This window comes from Dicentrarchus labrax, unplaced genomic scaffold, assembly GCF_905237075.1.
Source record: "Dicentrarchus labrax unplaced genomic scaffold, dlabrax2021, whole genome shotgun sequence".
NCBI lineage: Eukaryota > Metazoa > Chordata > Actinopteri > Moronidae > Dicentrarchus > Dicentrarchus labrax.
The window spans coordinates 13673556-13694314 of NW_026136714.1; the positions used below are offsets into that span (position 1 = coordinate 13673556).

Here is a 20759-nt window from a genome sequence, read left to right on the forward strand (position 1 = left end):
TCGATTTACACAATATCTTCATTATAAAATTAGAAGTATCTGGTCAAATTCACATTTGTAAGATTGAAGGGGGAAAAAAGGGAAGTAAAGAGTTGAATGTAATTATTTTTTTGATTTAGTCAAGTGAGTTTCGTTTAATCTACTCACACACCAGCTATACCCGACACCCTGATTCAGTTATACACATCCGTTCGTGATGAGTCTTTAAAGGAAAATAAGCAGAATTTGTGAAAAAAAAAAAGCACTTGCTTTGATAAAATTTATTTAATTCTCCAGTTTCTCTAGTACATATAGTTTGGCTTTGATAAAAATTAGTTTATTCTCAAGTTACTGCAGGAGTACACATCATTTTCCAACCACTTTGATTTGAACATGGTTGCTCAAGCCCACATCAGGAAATTATGAGAAACAAGAAAGACATAGTAAACTAATAAGAGAAAATAAGATTACACCTGCCTTTTGATCGATCAGTCTATAATCCTAAATATGAACATATTTCATAAATATACCTATATATTTGTACAGAATTATATTCTTCATAAAGTGGCTTTTGTCGTTACCCACCGTTTATCTACGACTAGTCATTATGATTATGCAGTCATTATGAGAAGCCTTGTCTATGGATCTATGTATGTACATAACTGCAATAAATCTGCTTTATCTAAAAGGTTTTCCTCAGTTTATCCTCCCTGAAATCAAAGCTAATGTACATTTGTTTCCCTACAGCAGCACAACAAGGTTCTATGGATTAGAACTAAGGATTATACTCCTTCAGACTAAACAGCTACAGGACAGTTGAACCCCTTCCTTATTTATGTGGAAGACACATCATATTACACACCAACCTAGATTACATTTTCCAAGCATGTACTGAAGGCAATGTGCAGCGTTAGGATGAAATAAAGAAACTGAATGATAAAAAAATAAAAATAAAAAAAAGTAATTACCAGAATTGTGACAAAGAAACTTAATAGCAAGCCAGATAAAGCAAGTCTGCTAATAAAATTAAGATGACTACAAGGCAAACAATGTTGCTTCCAAGGCAGTTTTTCCATCATGGTCCGTATGTAAAATGAAAGTTTGGAGTCGATGAAAGAGAAGAAGTGCATTGTAATTGGAATAAAACATTTCCACAACAAAATAGAATATACATTAAAACTTGTTTAACCTCCCCACCCCAACCCCCTTTCCATTGTCAACAGCAAAGTTTCCTGCTACATGTTCTGAAGCGTAATAGTGAACATTTGAAAAGAAAAAAAAAACGCACCCAGGAAATTATTATCCATGATGTCTCACACCAGCTGTTAAATTAAAGCTACTTTGTGCAACTTAATATCAATAATAATCATCAGGACCAACAGTACTATAGTACTGTGCCAGCATGGCAGAAGTAGTTTTCAGAGCTTAAGGACACTTAATAATAATACCACTGGTTAAATCTAGGCCTGGATAAACGAACATCGTACTATATATATATATTAATCTTTTTACCAAAGGCATGGGCCGCTTTCCCGACATCCAGCCTTGAATAGTTATATGCATTACACTACATATAATTTAGCTTAATTTTTATGTGCAAATAGAGTAAGAGAAATGGCGCATTCATTCATTTAGTCCATTAAAACTAAGAAAACGCTCGGTAGTGGCACACATGTAAAGCCAAGTCACAAATTTAAGATTATTTCTACACTTTTGGAGATATGCTTTTTTTAAACACCTAGTTAATCCATAAAACTGATTTTTTTTTTTTTGCTAGCCAGCTGCTGGCTGTAGCCTTTCGTTTAAGGGACTACCAGGAGAGCGATAGCAACCTTCTCATTTAACAGCTAGAAAGCAAAATGCCAAACTATTGCTTTAAATTTAAGATTGTGTTATTTCCATATTTATAAAAAAAAAAAAAAAAGTTTCATGAGTTCATTTCAAGTCAGGCTGGGAAAGGGCATCAGCCTAAAATTAAAACATTAAATAATAATGGTGATATGAAACTTCCTAAAGTGTGGTTTGATCGTGATGAACACCTGGTCCTCTGCTTTTCATTTGTGTTCAGAAATGTATATGGAGCACCGCAATGCGCCGAGAATCTTTGTGACTGGATACAATGTGCTTTGTACGACGTCCACTGGCCTTACTGCATTGTGCTGAGTGGGTTCAACAGTGTCGTACAGTATCGTGGTGACGTTCAAACCCCTAAAAGGGATCACTGATCATCCCTGTGCGAAACACTGCATACACGGTTCTGTATTTTAAATCACCTTAACAGTCCAGCAGTGATTCCAGAAGAGTTTCCACTATCATGACTGCTTCACTAATACGAACTGAGAGATATGGTATGAGAAGAACAATGCTGCAGCTTTAGACTCTTCACAGTCTCGTCACTCCTGCTCCTTCTACAGCTTCTCTTACTGTGCAAAAAAGAAAAGAAAAAGAAAGGCTCTCCGCATGCTGTTCAGTAGACAGAGTTTGTTTAGGAGTGTCTCCGGCTGGGTTTTTGTCTCTCTTACGGTTTATTTCGATTGACCGTGCCATCGGTCGTTACCCTGTGCCCCAATTTAACTTCCGCTACTGTTTAAAACACATGTAGAGGCTCCTGCATTCGGTCCAAGTCCCACACAAAGCACGGCAGACGCGATCGTTTTCCATGCGTGGTCACTCTTGGGCCCCGGGATCAGACAACACACTCTCACTCTGCCAGAGTCTGTAATTCCTATGAATAATCCACCTTCATTTACACTGATAACACTTGACATCATTGTTCTTGTCATGGCATCGTTTTCCCAAAAAATGAACCCATGATGGTATTCAGGTAATTCCACAGCTGCTCGATCATAAAATGCACTTCACATTATTCAATTAAATTGCTTTTAACACCTTATTTTTCTACATTTGTCTAAATGATGAACTTGACATCGTTCTTGAGGTTGCCGTGGTTGTTGTTGTTGACAACACTGAAGCGGTTGGGGAGGACCCTCATCTTCATGGTTCCGTCGGCGCCACAGGAGAAGATGTGATTGGTCGGCCCGACCTCGATCTGCATGACACCCGTGCCAAGGTTCCTGAACAGCGACTGGCGAGCGTGTTCGTTTGGAAAGGTGTAGAGTGGACACTGTGTGGTCAGGCTCCAAACCTGGGGAGGAAAGAAAGGGACCATTTTTAAACTGAAGAGTTAACAGAGATTCTCTTAAACAGAACAGAGCATTGAAGAATGAGTCTGGTAATATTCTGCATTCTTCTTATTGTCAGCCAAAAAGACCAACAATGAATTGTTTGCATAGCCAAAGCCTGATAGAGCTCATCGCTCAGTGATTACAATGAACGTGAGCACTGCAATTTATGAGTTATACCATTGATTTTGATTGGCTGGAAGCTGTGGATTATTGTTTAGACAACAGTGAGGCTTTGCACAGGGTTAACCAACCAATGTAAATAACTTTATATTTGTGTGAATCTGTCTGTTCAACGGTAGGAGGAGGAAAGAGAGGATGTCAGAAATTCATGTTAGCTGCGGTAAAGCGGTGGCTCTGGCGGGGGAAGGAGAGGACCGGAGAGGAAATGTGACCAAAGCTGAACAGAAAGTAGAGAGATGAGGTGCAGTCATGGGTAAGAGTGAGAGAGGAAAAGAGAGACGTCAATAGAGAGCTATCAGAGGGAGAGGGAGAGAGGGAGGGAGGGAGAGAGAGAGAGAGAGAGAGAGAGAGAGAGAGAGAGAGAGAGAGAGAGAGATAGAGAGAGAGACAGAAAAGATGAACCACTGTTTTCTATTCTTGTGAGTTGAGTGTGTTCAAGCAATCAGTAAAATTTCTCTTCTTCTCTCCAGACTTGTGAGCGCTTCCTGTTAAGCTAGATGTTGCCAAGCAACGTAAACAGCAAGAACTCCAGGAACCAGCTATATGGTAAATGGACCTGTACTTGTATAGCGCCTTTCTAGTCTTCCGACCACTCAAAGCCACATTCACCCTTTCACACACATTCACCCAAAGATGGCAAAGCCCATCGAACAGAATCTAACTCATTCATACACATTCACACACCGATGTGTGTTCAGTATCTTGCTCAAGGATAGGGAAGGACTTCGACATGTGGCACCAGGAGCCGGGGATCGAACCAACAACCTTCCGATTAGGGGACGACCTGCTCTGCCTCTGTGCCACATCACGATGTTAAAAACAAGTTAATTAACAACTGATATCTATTTTACTTAATTACATACAACATTTTGTTGGCAAGTGGCCATTATATAATCAGGATATGTTCCAGATTCTGATTCTATAGCGGCATCACAAGCTCTGGAATGAACACACACACACACACACATACACACACACACAAAAAAAAAAAAAAGACATCTTCAGTCTGAACCAACGAGGGTCCACCGAGATACACGCTGCACTCTGGGCAACTTTACATTATTTGATTGGTATTCCCAGCCTGGGATCTTTATTATTTGATTTGACTATTTCACACACTGAAGTTTGTACATATTAGTTAATCTTCCTGTTCCATTAACTCACATCAAACACTTATATATAAGCTTATATATCTGCAGCACCCATGTTAAATTTTCAATCAGCCAATATACGTTTAATTACTTCAGATGAGTAACATCACACACAGCTTTGGAGGTTTTTGTGAGAAATCATCCAGAATGGAAGTCATTTGAATTTCAAGCAGATGTGCACTGCACCATTTCTCGTACGTCTGTGTGACACAGAGGCTTCATCCTCGGAGTGACAGCTGTGTGATCTGCGCCAACATATTCAAGTCAAAAAGATGAAAGACCTGCTGTCTCTGGAAATATATTAGCTGAATACGGTCACATCTCCTGCCTGTTCAGTCAGAACACCTTCCTTTGCCTTCTCATGTGTCACTTTAGGATAAATGAAACAGTCATCCGATTGTTGATGTGGAGGAGAGACATTCACACCTGGGAGCCAAACGCCCTGCAGGACTGTTGTGTCAGCTACAGGTTAACTATGTGCAGAGGAAACAAAACTGTTTTCGTAATCCAAGTTTTTTAGAATTACTGCTCCCAGTGAAGCTCTCATATAAAATTAATGATTTCTCAAAAAAAAGAAGAAGAAAAGTCACAAAACCTCTATGAATTTTTATCCTTTTTGGGAGATTCTCTAACAGTGCAAACTGACCTTGAAAGCCGTCAACAAATGCTAATAAATATTTATATATTCCCCTGTCTGTAATATAACTCTCAACATTTCATATGTATTCAACAGACATTTATTTAAATCGCATTAATAACTTTGAGATGCTAAATTATGAAAGTTAAGAATACCTTGATGTTGCCCTCAGATGATCCACTGATAAAGCAGTCCTCAGTTGGATCGACAGCCAGTGCTTTGACCGGCGAGTCGTGGGCCTGGAAGCTCTGGCGTTGGTGCCTGTGGGAAAGCTCCAGGACACTGATCCAGCCCTTCCTCCCGCCTGTGATAAGCAGCTGCTGCCTGGGGGCCATCGCGAGCACGGTAGCACCGGACTCATGGCAGCAAAAAGCTGAGGAGAGAGACAAAGCAGAAAGATGGGATATCAAGGAGAATAAGAAGGAACTGAGAGAAGCATTCAGAACAGAAATAAAACAGTTGGAGGTATTGTGGAAAAAATATATAATATTGAGGGAAGGAGTCAACTACCTTTACGATCAAAAGAACAAAAGAATCTGTCTGGAGCCGCAAGTATATTTGAGCCTTACAATGCTAATTTCTCAACGCAGATCAAGCAAACGAATCCATCCACGTATTATTAAATTCTACATTTTCCTCTGAGATTTTCTTTAACCATAGCTAGCCTAGCTAGGGAAACTCAAGACTACCAGCTACCGCTAATGAGGTCAGGATGTAATGCAAAATTTAATTTGGTATGTAATGGCTAAAGATTAACTGCAGAATGTAAGAATCACTTTAGACTTTAGGCCTACAAAAATGACAAATTAAAATGTAGAAAAAAGAACCATTATTGATTTCCATAATATTTTTTGTCAAAGCCACAAGGAGCTACTGGAAAGGGGCTAAAGAGCCACATGAGGCTCCGGAGCTGCAGGTTGCCTACCTCTGAGGGCCTAAATCTACAATTATTAATTAATTACTTTTCTCAAATCATCAGAGGCTGGAAGCCAAGGTCTTTGCTTTAAAAATAACAAACAATTATGAAAATTGTTTCTGATTGCTCAGCTGATTTCTCAAGGAGGCTGTTACAAAATAAAAACAGATGCTCTTCTTTGCTGCATCTTACCATGAACAAGACTGTTTGCAGGAGTCACCAGAGTGTCCCACAGACACACGTTCCTGTGGAGTCAAAAATGACCAAATTACTATCTATTAATCAAAGGACATGTCATTATCCCTGCTGGCCACAGTACAGTGGCTTTTAATTAGAAGTCCATGGAACAATTCATTAAATTCTCCTTCCAAGTCTCTCATACCTGTTGTCTGTCGAAAGACCCGCAGTGGCAATGAGGGAGGAGGAACCCACAAAAACAAAGTCGTGAGCGGTCTTGTTGTGGCAGTGCAAAGTCTGCCAGAGAGAAACAAAGGAGACGTTTATTAATAGTGACAGTAATAGAGAAGCAGGAGAAGAATAAACAGATATGAGAATGACAGGAAGAAAGCAGGAGGACACAATACTAAAAACAAACATGTTGGGGAGGGGGAAGGTAGCTCTGTGAGTTTCTTACCAGGTATGGTTTGGGTGCATTCCCGCTTGTGTTGGTCTGCCAGAGACTCAAACCTCCATCAGCGTCTACAATACCGAACTACACAAAACATTCAGAGAGCAGATATTAATCAGAAATTAATTTAGAGCTATCTTTTATTTTACATCAGACAGACATAAATATACTGTCAGCCCTTCCTGTGTTTGCACCCCCATTGGGAACCTACTTCCTTCAGGTGATTTGGACTGTGCTCAAATTATCTTCCAAAACACATCAACAGCCTCATAAGTCCAAGCACCACTTGCATAACTAAAATCAAGTGCCCTGCATGTCCTCCCGTTCCCATTTTTTAAAGCATATTTCACTCTTTTGGTCAGTACTGGCAGATGAGATAGCACTGGCACAGGAGAGACACCATCTGAGAAAATGATTAGCTTGAGGCGAGTGCCTGAGTTCAGAGCGGTTGAATCACTCCGCTGAAGAACAATGTGTGCTGAAGCCAAATTCCCCACTGTGGTTCGAGCCTGAACGGCAAAGTTGTGAGAGGAAGTGTGAAAATGTGGCTGAATCTGACAGGCTCACATTATAATGCAACTGTGCTGCAAGGCAAAGAAAGGTCTGGCATCTGTATGGTGGTAGTTAACTGTCCAACGTGTTCTGCCCATACAGTACGAGTGTGGCTTTGTTACCTTGTTTCCCTGGTGGTTGAACCGTATCCTGGTTACTCTGGAGTTGCCTGGACTTCTGAAGCAGATGATCTGCTGGGAGTGACCCCACTCGAACATCCTCACGCTACCGTCCTGAGCTCCTGTCAGGTCTAAAAAACAGAAATAAACAAAATATGACATCAGTTCAGCTCATTTTTCAGTGCATTCTGGTCCCAACAAAAGGTTTTGGCATTTCTTTGTTCCCAAAATTATCTGCTATAATTGATGAAGGAAATATTTAGCACACGCACACACGCACACACACACACGCACACGCACACTGGGACCAGAAGAAATAAAACAACTTTGTCACTTACTAAATAGAGTTTCTATACAAGAGAAACTTTATGGGTGATGTAATCAGCCCCTGAAGGCTCTTCTTAACATGAGAAATATGATGTCTGAATAGCACCTTTATGAGGCAGATTCTCGTCTAATCTACGCAAGATATCAGAGTCGTACTTACAGTAAGGCAGTGTGGGATGGGAGGTCATTCTTCTCACATTGTTGATATTTCTCTTGATCATCTGGGAGAAGGAAAGTGAGGAGGAGGAGGGTTTTTAGTAAGCCAACATTAGTAGAAAACAATGCAAAACTTCATTATGTTAAAAGTGTAATTCTTTACACAGGGACAAGTAACTGCTGTCTACTAGCCCAAAGTTAAACAATATTACAATATTCTATAGCCATTTTCCCCACAGAGAATACATCCATTGCTGGCGTCCTTTATCTGTGAAGGTTTTTTTTTTCCCCACAATCCGTGATGAAACTGGTCACAGCACTGACAAAGATCAAGGACGTCATTCACATCCTACGTCAGAGACCATCCTTGAACAAAGACTGGTGTATAGTCTTTGTTAACAAGTGATAATAACTAACGGATATGCTTATACAAGATGTGTGTTTTATGTTTCTGTGCCTTTTTAACCTTAACGTTAATGTGACTTCATTAGAATCAGCCTTAAGCCTCACAAATGTTACTTGGTCTGATCTAGTAAGATTGTCATTAATGTAAAAATGAACAGGGCCATAATATTTATACAATAAGGTGCACGTCTGTAGTCATCTTATAGCATACATTGTCTTAATATACTGTAGCTCAGTTAGTATTTTCTGTCCTGTATTATGACTGGTGGCCCAGCGAGGTTGACATTAACAACGTCTGCCAAGCATTTTATTTATTATTGTCTCTAAATGTATTCTGCTCCAACCTTGAGTACACTGCCTGACTGGTTGGTAAAATAATTACCATGCAGAGTGGCTCTTACTGTCCAGTCTGCATATCAAGAGCAATGAGTGAGCTGGTTAATATCAACAAACATGACTCACAACTATTCGATTCAAAAACACTGCTACCACCAGAATTGAATCACTCTTCCCTCCTAACTGCGAACGCCAAGTTTCTCTGCTCAGTAAAACAGCTTTCAGACTTTTCCATTTTAAAAAAGGCATAGAAAGGGGTTGGGCCTGGTGTCTCATGAGCTGTAGGAGTCAGCAACATCTTTGTTCCTTTGTAAGTCAATGAGGGAAGCTCATGTTAGCAGCCATGATGCTTTTGGCAAACTAAACCCCAGACAAAGATGAATTATTAATTGAAGTCATTTAAACTGCTTTGAGGATTTAGCTTTGAGTACAAAGAAGGGCAGATCAGACAATATCAATTAATTCCAGAAAAGCAGTGAGGAGTGCATCAAACCCACGAGTAGCGTCACTGTACTGTGTGTGGAAGCTTGAGGGACCATACTGCTGGGTTTTTATTTTAGGTTTAGTTGAACAAAAAACTGAGTTTACTTGATATTGCAGCTGAACATTATTGTCCAAAGATTAATTTTCAAACTTAAAGACTTAAATTAATTTCAGTATTAATTAATATGCCGATCATTTTTTTCATTTTTTCATCAAATCGTTGTTTGACCTATAACATGTCAGAACATAGTGAAAGATGTTTTTCAGGCCAACAGTCCATATACAAAGAATTTAGCTTACTATCATATAAGACATAAAAGGCATCTAATGTTCAGATTTGGGAAGCTGGAACTAGGGAATATTTGGCCTTTTTGCTTGAAAATATGTCTTTGATCACCTACATGCTGCTTATCACCCCTATCCTACTGGCCCATGTCAATATGTTGTATAGACCGTATTAGTATGTTCTCACACACCCACACCCACACCCACACCCACACACAATTTAGCTCTAAGGGTACAAAGTAGTACGCCGACTATGTAAGGTACTGGCAATTTGCAGTTAATGGTCGAAAACACAAAAAACAGCTCGAGTGGTCTTTTAATCAAAGACTGAGATCAGAAACAAAATTTGGAGGAGAACAGAGGAAAACAAATAGCTCGGGTAATACAATCACATACAAATTCGGGTCTTGAGCTCACCACAGATGCGCCCCGGCCCGTCTGCACTCCTCCCAGCCACGGCATGTTGATGGGTGTGCCGGGGCTACTGTGAGTATACGGCGTGGTGCCGTGGAGGGCGGCGAAGTCATCACGTGCATGGACCACCAGGAAGTCATCACCACCAACACTACACAGACAGAATAATAATTAATTAAGGGTATAAGTATTTTCATGATAGGAACATGTTAAAGGAACATGTTATGTTAGATTATGTTTTTAATGTTAAAGGGATATATTTAGCAGGAAACACTTGATCAAGATTTTGGCAAATTTGGTCGGATCAATAATCCTTAGCAGACATTTCAGCCAAAATGATGCTTGTTCATTAGAAAACAGTTTTAAGTTAGCACAGTGTGCATTTACAGAGAAGCTATAACAGAGTAGGGTATGCAGGTCAACTCATACTGACAGAAACCCTCTTCTACTAGTATCTCATAAGGTAGCAGTCACACACAAACACATAGATTATGCTGCACATCCAAACATGGACACCACCTACACAATCATTACTGAACCAATCACATTGTCCCCCGCCCACACTCTATTTAGCTTTATTGGTATGAGGGTGAAAAGGTGACTTGATGTTACTCTGGATGAACTCTCACAGCTGTCGGCCTCAACACGCACAGTAGGCACACGCAGACACACAAACACACAAAGATTAATCTCTTACCCTTTGGTTTCAGCCTCATCGTCATCAATCCATGTCAAGATCTGTGTGGCCAAGATGGATGACACATCCAACTCCTGAATGTCATGAGTTGAGGCCATGACTAAACAATTACGATTTGCCTAGGAGAGAGACAGAAACAGGAGGTGGGGATAGGTTGAGGTGGGTGACAGAGATGATAAGGGTAAAAAAATAGGGCAAGGCTTAATGTATGTGCAAAATTTTAAGAAGTTGGAAGCTCCATAAGAGTGAGACAAAGACTTTTACCAACTCTAGATTTTGTCACTTTGCTTTAATGATGACCTGAGGTGCACCTTCCTTTGATTGTTGTTGGGAAGAAACCAGCACCATTGCTTTCCTTTGAATAAACAGCTATATTCAAGCAAGAGTATCACAGTGTGAACCTCTTCGTATTTCAAACAAAGAAAACACAGCCTCAACAACATCAAAGGGGCTATGATATGGCGTAAGAGTTGTGCCACTGGCCAGAACAATTTGATATTTCTTTTGAATTTGAATTGTGTGCTCTGACTTTGAAGGTGCATTGGTCAAAGTGAAGCTATGCCTTGAAATTCAGTTTTTTTTAATTTTTTTTTTTAAATTGTGTTTGAATCATCCACAGTTTAAAACTTCAAATTCAGAATACATATTTTCATTGTATTTGGCAAGTCAAACATCTGTTACACCATACAGGAAAGCATTGTTACCATGCACAGCTGGGCTGCACGAACTTAACCTTGGGCACGCACAACACTGACATATTTTCACCTTAATTGGTAAACATGTTGACAAACAGTTCGCGTATTTACAGGTCAAGCAGGCACGGAGAAACCTTACCATTTATTTTTTTGTTTCTGGCCACGTATTACTCCAATATACACTGTCCCTAACCCTAAGTTTTAGTCTCCACCACCTCCTGTGGGAAATATCTGACTCTCTAGCTGCTTAAAGCTCCACTATGTCCGAAAGCTATTTGCTAACTTTGTCTGTCTGCTGTTTGGTGCAGGGCAGTTGGGGTACAGTGAGTTTATCAAAGTTGTTTTACTAAAAAGCTGGAGCTGGAAAAAACAGCTGATGAGACCAGTAAGGCTGAATCAAATGATTTAAGTGTGTGTGTGTTATAACTGACAGACATTCGACCTACTATTCATCCTAAAATATTGATGAGAGCAGCTTTAAAAAGGTTCTCAAAGAAAATGAAAGCGAAAGTCTTTCACAGTAAATGGTTAATATATGGCACCTAAAAAGTAATTTATTAGGCGTAAACAGTTTATTCAATGCAGTTTTCCAATAGATACAAGTATGGTTTGAATATATCTTTGCACTGAAAAATGTGTGTATATGTACCCACATTACTGCCTCCATAGTGCTGATTAATTATGATATTACTAAACAAATATACATTATACTGGATGGGGACATTCTGAGGTTTAAATAAAAAGACTGGTATTGACCAGATAGAGTGACAAACCAATGGAAATACAGCATGCTTTTTTTAATAGTATGTGTTGTTCAGTGACATCTGTGTAAAAGAGTTGTACCTTGTTGATGGCAAAGGCTGTGATGATGTCCGATTCCTTGTGGATGATGCGTGCCTTTCCGCCGGGAGAGCCCTGATCTGACTCAGTCTGCACAGAGTAACACACACACACACACACACACAGACACACAGACACACACACACACACACACACACAAAGGAGATTCAATCATTACAGCTGAAACGTTGGTAAACATTTCCCACAGACAAATAACAGCCATATCAGATACATTTCCCTTCACGCAACTACACAATATGTGCACTCTATGTTTATGTGCTTGTTTGTCTTGCCTTTCAGGGTTAGGAGAGGACATGAGAGATGCATCAGACCAGTTAACCACAGCCACACTCAGAACTGGGTTAGTGCCATTAGACAGTATGAGCAACCCTTGAGCAATGAGCACAAGCACACGCTGTACCATAGAGGTCCTATGGGATGTATGCAGAGCTGGCTATACTGTGGCTCTGCATATTGTATAGAGATGTTACATTTTGATGTCAAACTTGCTCAAAATGAGACAGGCATCCTTTGAGCATGAGATCGAATTAAAGTCTTTTCTGCATTTATTCAAGGGGAAAAGACCATGTCTTTCTCTGTCAGACGGAATAAAGTAAAACTTGACTTGCAGAAATCTAAATATGGTGGTTTGCCATTTTCGCGGAGCACATAATCCCTGTGGGACGCAGATTCACTGCGACAGTGTTGGGCCCATTAATCAGAAGCTATTCAGCTTCATAGCTTGTCCTCTGAGAGACTGGGTTAATTAACACTGAGCCAAATGGAGTAGCTACAACGTGGCAGCTTGCACAGTGAGAGCCAGAAGATTAGAAAACCTCTATGAAGCATCAGTGTACAGTGCAATTTAAGATTTATGGCTCATATTCACATGAATATTTAGACAGCTAAATGTAAGATTAATATCAAACACTGACGGGAACATACAGACTTCACGGACCAGAAAATACACGTATTGTACTTGTGCAAGATCACATTTTAAATGTTTCTTTGATTATATGTGACAGGCCACATTTATTATTCTACTGTAGGAGGCAAATGCATGTTCCCATATCTAATCAACGGTAGAGTCTGTACCACCCACACAACAGTACGGTGATGTGAAGTATGTGTCATAAGGTTTCACAACATCTATACAAAGTAAAATGTTATTTATTAATTGGCCTTGACTTAAGTATTGTTGTTAATAATTAAAAACACACACATGCAACAAAAACTCTCAGATAAAACAATGCCATTTTCTGCTGCAGGCTGATTCTTAGAAACTTAGATTTATAATTCAGAGTTTAGTTACCAGAGAGCATGAACAATCGTATACAAATCTGAATTACAGTTTTAGTTTCTACAACTGATCAAACTGGATTTTGGTGTGATACTGACCCACTGATCTGTCATATACTGTAAAGAACTCTGGTGAACTGTGTGACCAATCATGCAGTTTTAAAATCACACCGATTTCACTTTTGTTACTATATTATTTTCTATACTATAGTATTTTCTATACTATAGTATTTTCTGCAATCTGCATGTCACAGTCATGAAGCCCTCCAGACATGCTTTAATGACATACTACAAAAACAAGAAAATGACATGGTTTAAAATTAAATTCTCAGGATTATAATCGCCCAGGCCCTACCACAAGAATGTCAGTCCCACCCCTAGGGCTGGGCATTGTTTGAGTTCAGATATCAGTGCCAATACCTTACTTTACTAAATATAATACTTCCAAAAACAAGAATTCTTCATAATATATAAAATTTGAAAAATATTTTGAAATTAGGCAATATCTAATCTTATTAAAGAGTTAATTCAGTAATTTGGGTTCTTTTCAGTACTTGGTCCTATGGACACAATTTAGTCAGTACTGACATTTGGACTCCAGCCCATTCCCCAATAACATGAGTCAAAATGTATCTGAAGCAGCAGTACCTGATGGTTTCCTGTCTCCTCCATTCCTGAATATTTCATATTGTCAGTCTGGTCCTCACCCGACTTTAATGATTGGGGAAGCGGCACAGGGTAGTCACACGCGCACAAAACACACGCAACACACAAAACAACCAGTGATGAACCATGCAGTCAAACACACACAGAAACTGAATTATTGTGCTGTTAATCAAACAGGGAGTAATTATTTAAATAAAATTACAGCATCAACATGCAACTGGGGGCAGTAATAATCAAGTGGTTGGCATGCGGAACAAGCACAAGCGTGCCAACAGGGATGTAAAAGCAATAATGATGCAGTTTCCCTGGGGGTAAATACCAAGAGATGTTTTATATGTAGATTGATGTATGATGTAGATTTTATCATAACAAAATAGTTAATGTGTTATTCAGTGACAATTAATACAATGCGCTAGCTGTGCAACATAGAGACAGCTCATGCAGTAGGTTGATAGTTGTAAACTAACTGTTAAACTGTGTACCTCATTCGGGTCCCGTTTCTTGGTAAAGATGTGTCTGATGAAAGTCTCCTGCACTTCTTCCTGCTTGACCAGAAACTGCCACAGTCGCTTCACTGGCAGCGCTGATGGGTGGTTAGTCCTGAAAAGAAAAGAACACCTCCTGCATATTAACACTAATGCTCATTAAATCACTTGTATCTGTTCACTGAAGCACAATAAAATGTGTTAGAAAATATTATTTCTGATTTGGGTCGTTGGTGCTGTTCTGAAAACTCCACACATCTGGAGCTTAAGGCAAAACACATCAAATGTACATACAGTAACTGCTGTTCCCCAGAAGAGCAGTAAATCCCTTCAGTACGTACTGTACAAGCCATGCGGAAACCTACAGGGGTCACATCAGCTGGAGGGTATAACTTCTTGAGGAACGATTTCTAAATACATTTTACTGGTATGGATGCGTAGTACACATATAGCTGATGCTGAAGGCAAACTAATCAACTGAACAGCATCATGTTCTAAGTAATTCAAGAAGTTTAAAAGCTGAGGGGTGTACCTTGAAACACTAGTATAAAGGATAAGTCAATTGCTTCGTATACTCACAAACCATCTTGTTTAAGGCTTTGAGTGAATTCAAACATGTAAATCAACAAACACACTAAGACTGACAGATCTCAAATTCAATCTAAATAAAAAATATTATTTAAAACTTAGCCTATAATTTTTTTAATTCGAGTTAACCAGCTCGTGGGGTTACCTGAACGGGGTGTTGGACGGTTCATACAGGGCCTTGTGTCTGAGCAGGGCAGGACCAGGTGTGGCTGTTTCATCCTGGAGGTGGGTGGAGATGTACTTGGAAGGGGGGCCCCCGAAGATTTCCAGCCTTTTCTGCAGCACCTGCTCCCAGCGCTGCAGCGTCTTCAGCACAGCGTGACACAGAGGAGAGCCCACAGGCAGATCTGCGTTAAATAGAAGCATGCACAAACAAGCAGGCAGTAAGATTAGCAGAGACATGCAGTGAGAAATGGGGCAGCACTTATCTACTTCCTGGATGTTCGTACATCAGAGGGTGTGTGTGGTGTATTTTTGTGTTTACCTAATAGATCATATCCTGCCATTGGGTAAAAGGACTTGAGGTTAACCAACACCAGTTGGACCATTGCCAGACGCATCAAACACCAACTGGGAGGAGAAGAAGCCATCAGAAATCAGATTACAGTTCTGAACATAAATGCTCTAAGTGGTTACAAAGTTGCCTTCGGAGGAACTGGGGCTATATAAGTAAAACAAACAAAGTCAACAGAAAGACAACAGAAAGACACAAACAGCTGTTAACACATGCAGGTTTACTTTAGGCAGCTTGAACTGAAGGGAAGAGTCATTCTTTGCAGTGATATCCATTCAGCGCTGTGTTGTTACCTGTATGAATTGTGATTTGAATGCTCTCTTTGCGGTGAGTTGGGGTCAAACAAATCTTCATATTCATCATCATCTTCTTCTTCGTCGTCTTGACTGCCCTGGCTCTCCTCCGAGTCATATTCAATTCTGCTTTCTGAAGGTGGCAGTGAAGGCTAAAAGACACAAACACAATAACAACAATAAATAGGACAGAAACACACACAAAGAAAAAATAAATATACTTCATTTTTTCCCCCTTTCATTTGCTGTCTGTCACCTTTAGCACGTTTATTATTATAGCAGATAAACATAGTTAGATTATTAAATTCCCAGCATAACATATTAACAATAACAGAGTAACAATATGTTATAAATATAATTATGCTGTTACACATAAATGCTGCATATGTAACATCACAATGAAAAGTCAATACACTCAAGGTAGACTAATAAATGAGAGAAAAGATATGATTTAACAGATTTTTGGGAGGTAGTTATTGATATTGTGGATTACCTTGGCAATAAAGTAATCCCAAATGCTGAGGTCTGGGGGGACAAATCGTTCTTTAAAGATGGAGGTAGCTTCTTGTTCAAACGAAGGGCCATGCTTGAGACTGGAAGGGCCCTCCCGCTCTATCCCGGATTCCTCTCTGGATCCATTGCGCGATGACAGAAGCCTGAATCGTCTCGTCTTCCTCTCTGAGCCGCTTGGTGAGGCTGGGGGGTGTCGAAAGAAAGTGTCTTAAATTTCTGCAACTTTGGTTTCAGCTGCTGTTACAACCATACCCACTCGTGAATTTTCAAAGCTTTAAATATAGAAATATCTTCCTAAAAACAGTCATTCAATATGCCTACAGTTTGTTTAATAAACAGGAGTTACAGTTGCATTACATCAGGTTTCTTCTGCCAACCACGAGAGAGTAGCACAGACAGGGTGTGAGGGAAACAGCTCCCACACTAATAGGTTGATGGATTTCACTTTGACCTAGAGACGGGAACCCAATTAATTTAGCAGGACTGATTTGATTTAGCTACTGGGTCACCTCCAAAAGAAAAACCCCACACGGAGAGACGGCCACTCAGGAAGACTGGCCAAACTAATCCCTACTAACCTGGTGGGGGTGTTCTTGATGGGCTGTTGGGTTTCTCTATGACAGGGATCCGGGCGCCTCCTCCAAACACCGTCACCCAAAGCTTGCTGTTGAGGGGGTGGGCCATGATGCGAAACAGCTCGTTGCTGGAGTGAGTGGCCATGCCGTGAACAAACAGACTGAGGAAGACAGCAGTCAGGATCTCACAGAGCAGCACAGCTAAACCTGGCTGGCTCTCCTCACCTGCTGAGTTCAACAGGCGAATCAGAGAAGTGATGCCTGGAGAGAGGGATGAGAAGAAAGGTTAGCAGGGAAAGGACAGAAGAGAGACAAAGAACACATTGTAAGACTTACTGATGAATGCACTGAAAAGGTTTAATTAAAGCAAAAGCCTGAAAGATGGATAATGTGCAATACAACCCCAGTTGTAGGACAAGAATTAGCAAACAAAAGAAAAGGAGAGGTTGTCTACATACAGACATTTACAATCTCCCAAATGTTTTTATTGGTGCAACATTTTGACCTAAAAAAAAAGGTCTTTGACAAAAAACAAAGTATTTTTTTCAGTTTTTTCTCACTTTGTACAGACAACCCTTGCCTCAATAGGAAAAGACTGACAATTCTTGTGTTTTCTTATTGTGAAAAAAACTTATTAAAAGACCAAAACCAACAGTGAATTGATTCTACTAACAAGTATTGTCTGTGTTGTCAAATCCTGATAGGACTTCTTCTGTGCCGAACACCTCCATTGATGTCCAAAAACGATTAAAAACACATCAAAGAGCCATTGTTGCACTGGGTGACATGTTCCTTCATTATAATGAACATGGACACTGTAGTTCATTTTGACTCAATCCCAGATACACCATCCTGCTGCTGCAAAAACTCACTAGAGCACCAAATATGTGTTAATCCAGAGCTGAATATTGTCCCCAGCAAATGCACTGTTTGTTTTGTCAAAATCTACAATTCCTAGCTTTCTAAGGAAGTTACAGAGCCTTTAAAAAAATGCAACTTCACATTTATGATCTGTATCAAACAACTTATATCCTCAGTAGGAATTGACCTAGAACATTTAACTTGGAGCTGAACGACACAGACAAAGCAGGGAGGTTGGTAAGTAATGAGAGACTGACAAACACATTGTTGGTTTGGGTATTTTACTTGTCAATAATACAATAACATTTAAGAATTTAACAAATGCTTTGTTTCATTTAATTCAGGGAGAAAGTGTGTCTGGTTTGGCTGATTTACCTGGCCATTGTCCAGGGGAAGTGTTGGGCTGAACAGACTCATCCATGCTGACGGTTCTGACTGGCTGCTTCTGAGACAGCAACACACTCTGATACACGATTCCTGTGAAATGGTTCACATGGCTGTGGGAGATTCAACAGACGAAAGAAAGCAACCGCACACAGTCAGTACGAGGGCACAAAACAAAACATTTATATTAAACATAAAATGCTGGACTGAAAATTGAATTTTTAAAAAATGGGTTATGTGGTGTAAATATATGTCTAAATGTTTTACTTTAAATGTTCTAACTTTGTTCTGAAATCTGGGATGATCTTTTTAAGTTAGCTGCAATGCTGTCAAGCTTTGTTCTGTCAAGACATGAAATACTAATGGGCTGCATCGCAGGTTACCCTATCTATGCTGTTTGGTAATGGAGAAGAAATGAGAAGAAAGAGAAACGTCAATGCTCAAGTTTTCACGTCAAGTGGCTTTTCAAAACATGCACACAAAAAATCTTGGATGGTTGCAGAGGAAATTTTTACAGAGAATATGAAACCCACAAAGGAGTCTATTACGTTTCTAACATCCAATAAGTCCCTTTAAGCTTCTGTGAAAAACCAATTGCCTCCACATCAAAAAGAATTCAAAAGTCAAAGTGAACACCATTCAGAAGGAGGAGCAGTAGTCACTGTAGTCTTAATGTACTTCACACAATAAATTAACTCTAACACAACTCTTATGCTTTCAGGCTACATATGGATTTACCTGTTGACAGTCAACTAAATTAAACTGAAGTTCATATGATAACAGAGAGAGGAAAAAGCAGAATGTGCATCAAAATACTGTCAACTTGGCAGCAACACAAAACTCCCGCAACCTACATCCTGAAATGCCTTTTTAAAAATTCACACACTCTTACGCTCGCTCTCTCGCTCACACATTCAAAAGGGAAAAACAGAAGCGCAATTTCATCAAACGTCTGCAGCGTCACACCAGGAGAGTTTAGATCATAATTACCATAACAAAGACGGTGTTAAATTAGAAATAGCTTTGCTAATTTAGTTAGACTGTTCAGCTAACAAACAGTGTGGCGTAGATTGCTGTGATGTGAAGATAGAAAACAAAGTTCTCATTTAATCATATCACTTAAGAGTTGTGTGAGGTTTGAAATACCAAGGTCAGAGAGTTTGCTCTGAAAGAATAATTAATTTTTTTCTCTATTAGCTTAGAAAAAAACCCCAAAAACTCTATTTTTGACATATTATTTATCTGATACAAGCAATTCTATCTCTGGGGTCTCAGCACTGTGGCTTTAAAGGTCCCAGTCTGGTCAAGCACAAGTAAAAAACTATTCTGTACAACATCAAGCATCAAACAAGCAATCTGGCAGAACCATGACAGGAACTCACACAGCAGCACAGCTGTAAGCCAAATGGGTTATTAAAAAAGAAAAGAAAAAAATCTCTCTCTCTCTCTCTCTCTCTCTCTCTCTCTCTCTCTCTCTCACACAGTCAAAGTTTAAATCCTACTGGGTTGTTGTCAAAGTGATCGGGAGTTATGGTACATACTCGTCTTAAATAAACAATGTTCCTCCCATCTGTCAAAATCAAAAATCTAATTAAGTATTTACAATAAGAATGACAAACAGCAGCCTTCATAAATCATTCTCAACACAATCAAAACAGACAAGTGACTGTCATATTTTTGGTTAGCAAACTTCAAACATATTTTTCTTTTCCCAGGTCTTAAATCACACTACTATAGTGCTTTGTAAAACCAGCCTAAAGCATGTGCTAAGATGATCCTAAGACATGTTGAAAAGCATTTTCCACTTTGGTATTACATTTGTAGTGTTTGACTTTAGATGTGTATGTGCATTACCCTCTCATCATAAAGTATGCTTGGTTACCAGCAGTCATGTCCCTTCCCCCTTATCTCTTATCATTCTGCTCCAATAAGTCTAAAACCCTCTAACACACACACTCACACACACACACAAATGAAACCAGAGGACACAAATTAGTATTATATTTGCCAGCATTTTGTCTTTGAAATGCTAAAGCTAAGAAAAGGAAAACAAAGTCAGATCACTCTTGATAGATAAATAATCTAGTGGTGGCTAGTGCTGTTAATGGAGTCGTGTCAATGTGAGTGTGGTGGAAAATGAAGAACTTGTATCAAAGTTAAGCATCGCTTGAAGTCACATAAAGAATTCAAGACGCTTGCTTGGAGAGATACTGCACTGTAGACACCCACTGTAAACTCAAACCTTTTTAAGTCAGGTTGCATAAAAGCATTTTTTTGAAACACTGTGCTGGGATCTGCAAAGATTTATTTCCCCCAGATCCACAAATTATTGTTAAAGGGATAGTTCAGTTTTTTTTTTTAAGTGGGGTTGTACCAGTATGGAAGCTAAGCAATGCATTGCTGTGGATGGTATGTGTTCGCTATATTTAGAATATTTTCACTCTTTACCTTGCTATCAGACATTCCTTTCCGATGGGAAAGTGAAGCCATTATATTGTTCTCTCCAAAGCCACCAGGCTCCTTTGACATTTCAGTTTCCAGCGAGGTGAAAATACTCTAAATATAGCATAAACTAAAACAAATACTGATTTTTTTT

General features: G+C 39.5%; 1 protein-coding gene across 4 annotated transcripts in view; it reads right to left on the minus strand.

Moving 5' to 3' along the window:
• Positions 1 to 245: 245 nt before the first annotated feature.
• Positions 246 to 20759, minus strand: part of dmxl1 (Dmx-like 1) — a 51309-nt gene continuing 30795 nt past the window's right edge. Inside the window, exons 34-51 of one of the 4 annotated variants that reach the window (XM_051421441.1) lie at positions 18155 to 18276; positions 16922 to 17179; positions 16324 to 16526; positions 15831 to 15982; positions 15508 to 15593; positions 15169 to 15370; positions 14433 to 14550; positions 13933 to 13995; positions 11989 to 12075; positions 10451 to 10569; positions 9757 to 9904; positions 7835 to 7895; positions 7351 to 7478; positions 6683 to 6760; positions 6431 to 6522; positions 6241 to 6293; positions 5288 to 5505; positions 246 to 3124 (exon numbers count right to left, since the gene is read on the minus strand). In XM_051421441.1, coding sequence (XP_051277401.1) covers positions 2888 to 3124; positions 5288 to 5505; positions 6241 to 6293; positions 6431 to 6522; positions 6683 to 6760; positions 7351 to 7478; positions 7835 to 7895; positions 9757 to 9904; positions 10451 to 10569; positions 11989 to 12075; positions 13933 to 13995; positions 14433 to 14550; positions 15169 to 15370; positions 15508 to 15593; positions 15831 to 15982; positions 16324 to 16526; positions 16922 to 17179; positions 18155 to 18276 — 2425 coding nt within the window. In that variant the 3' untranslated portion in view covers positions 246 to 2887. Of the gene's footprint in view, positions 3125 to 5287; positions 5506 to 6240; positions 6294 to 6430; positions 6523 to 6682; positions 6761 to 7350; positions 7479 to 7834; positions 7896 to 9735; positions 9905 to 10450; positions 10570 to 11988; positions 12076 to 13932; positions 13996 to 14432; positions 14551 to 15168; positions 15371 to 15507; positions 15594 to 15830; positions 15983 to 16323; positions 16527 to 16921; positions 17180 to 18154; positions 18277 to 20759 lie in introns of all 4 variants that reach the window. The other 3 variants (XM_051421440.1, XM_051421443.1, XM_051421442.1) reach the window with 3 other exon arrangements.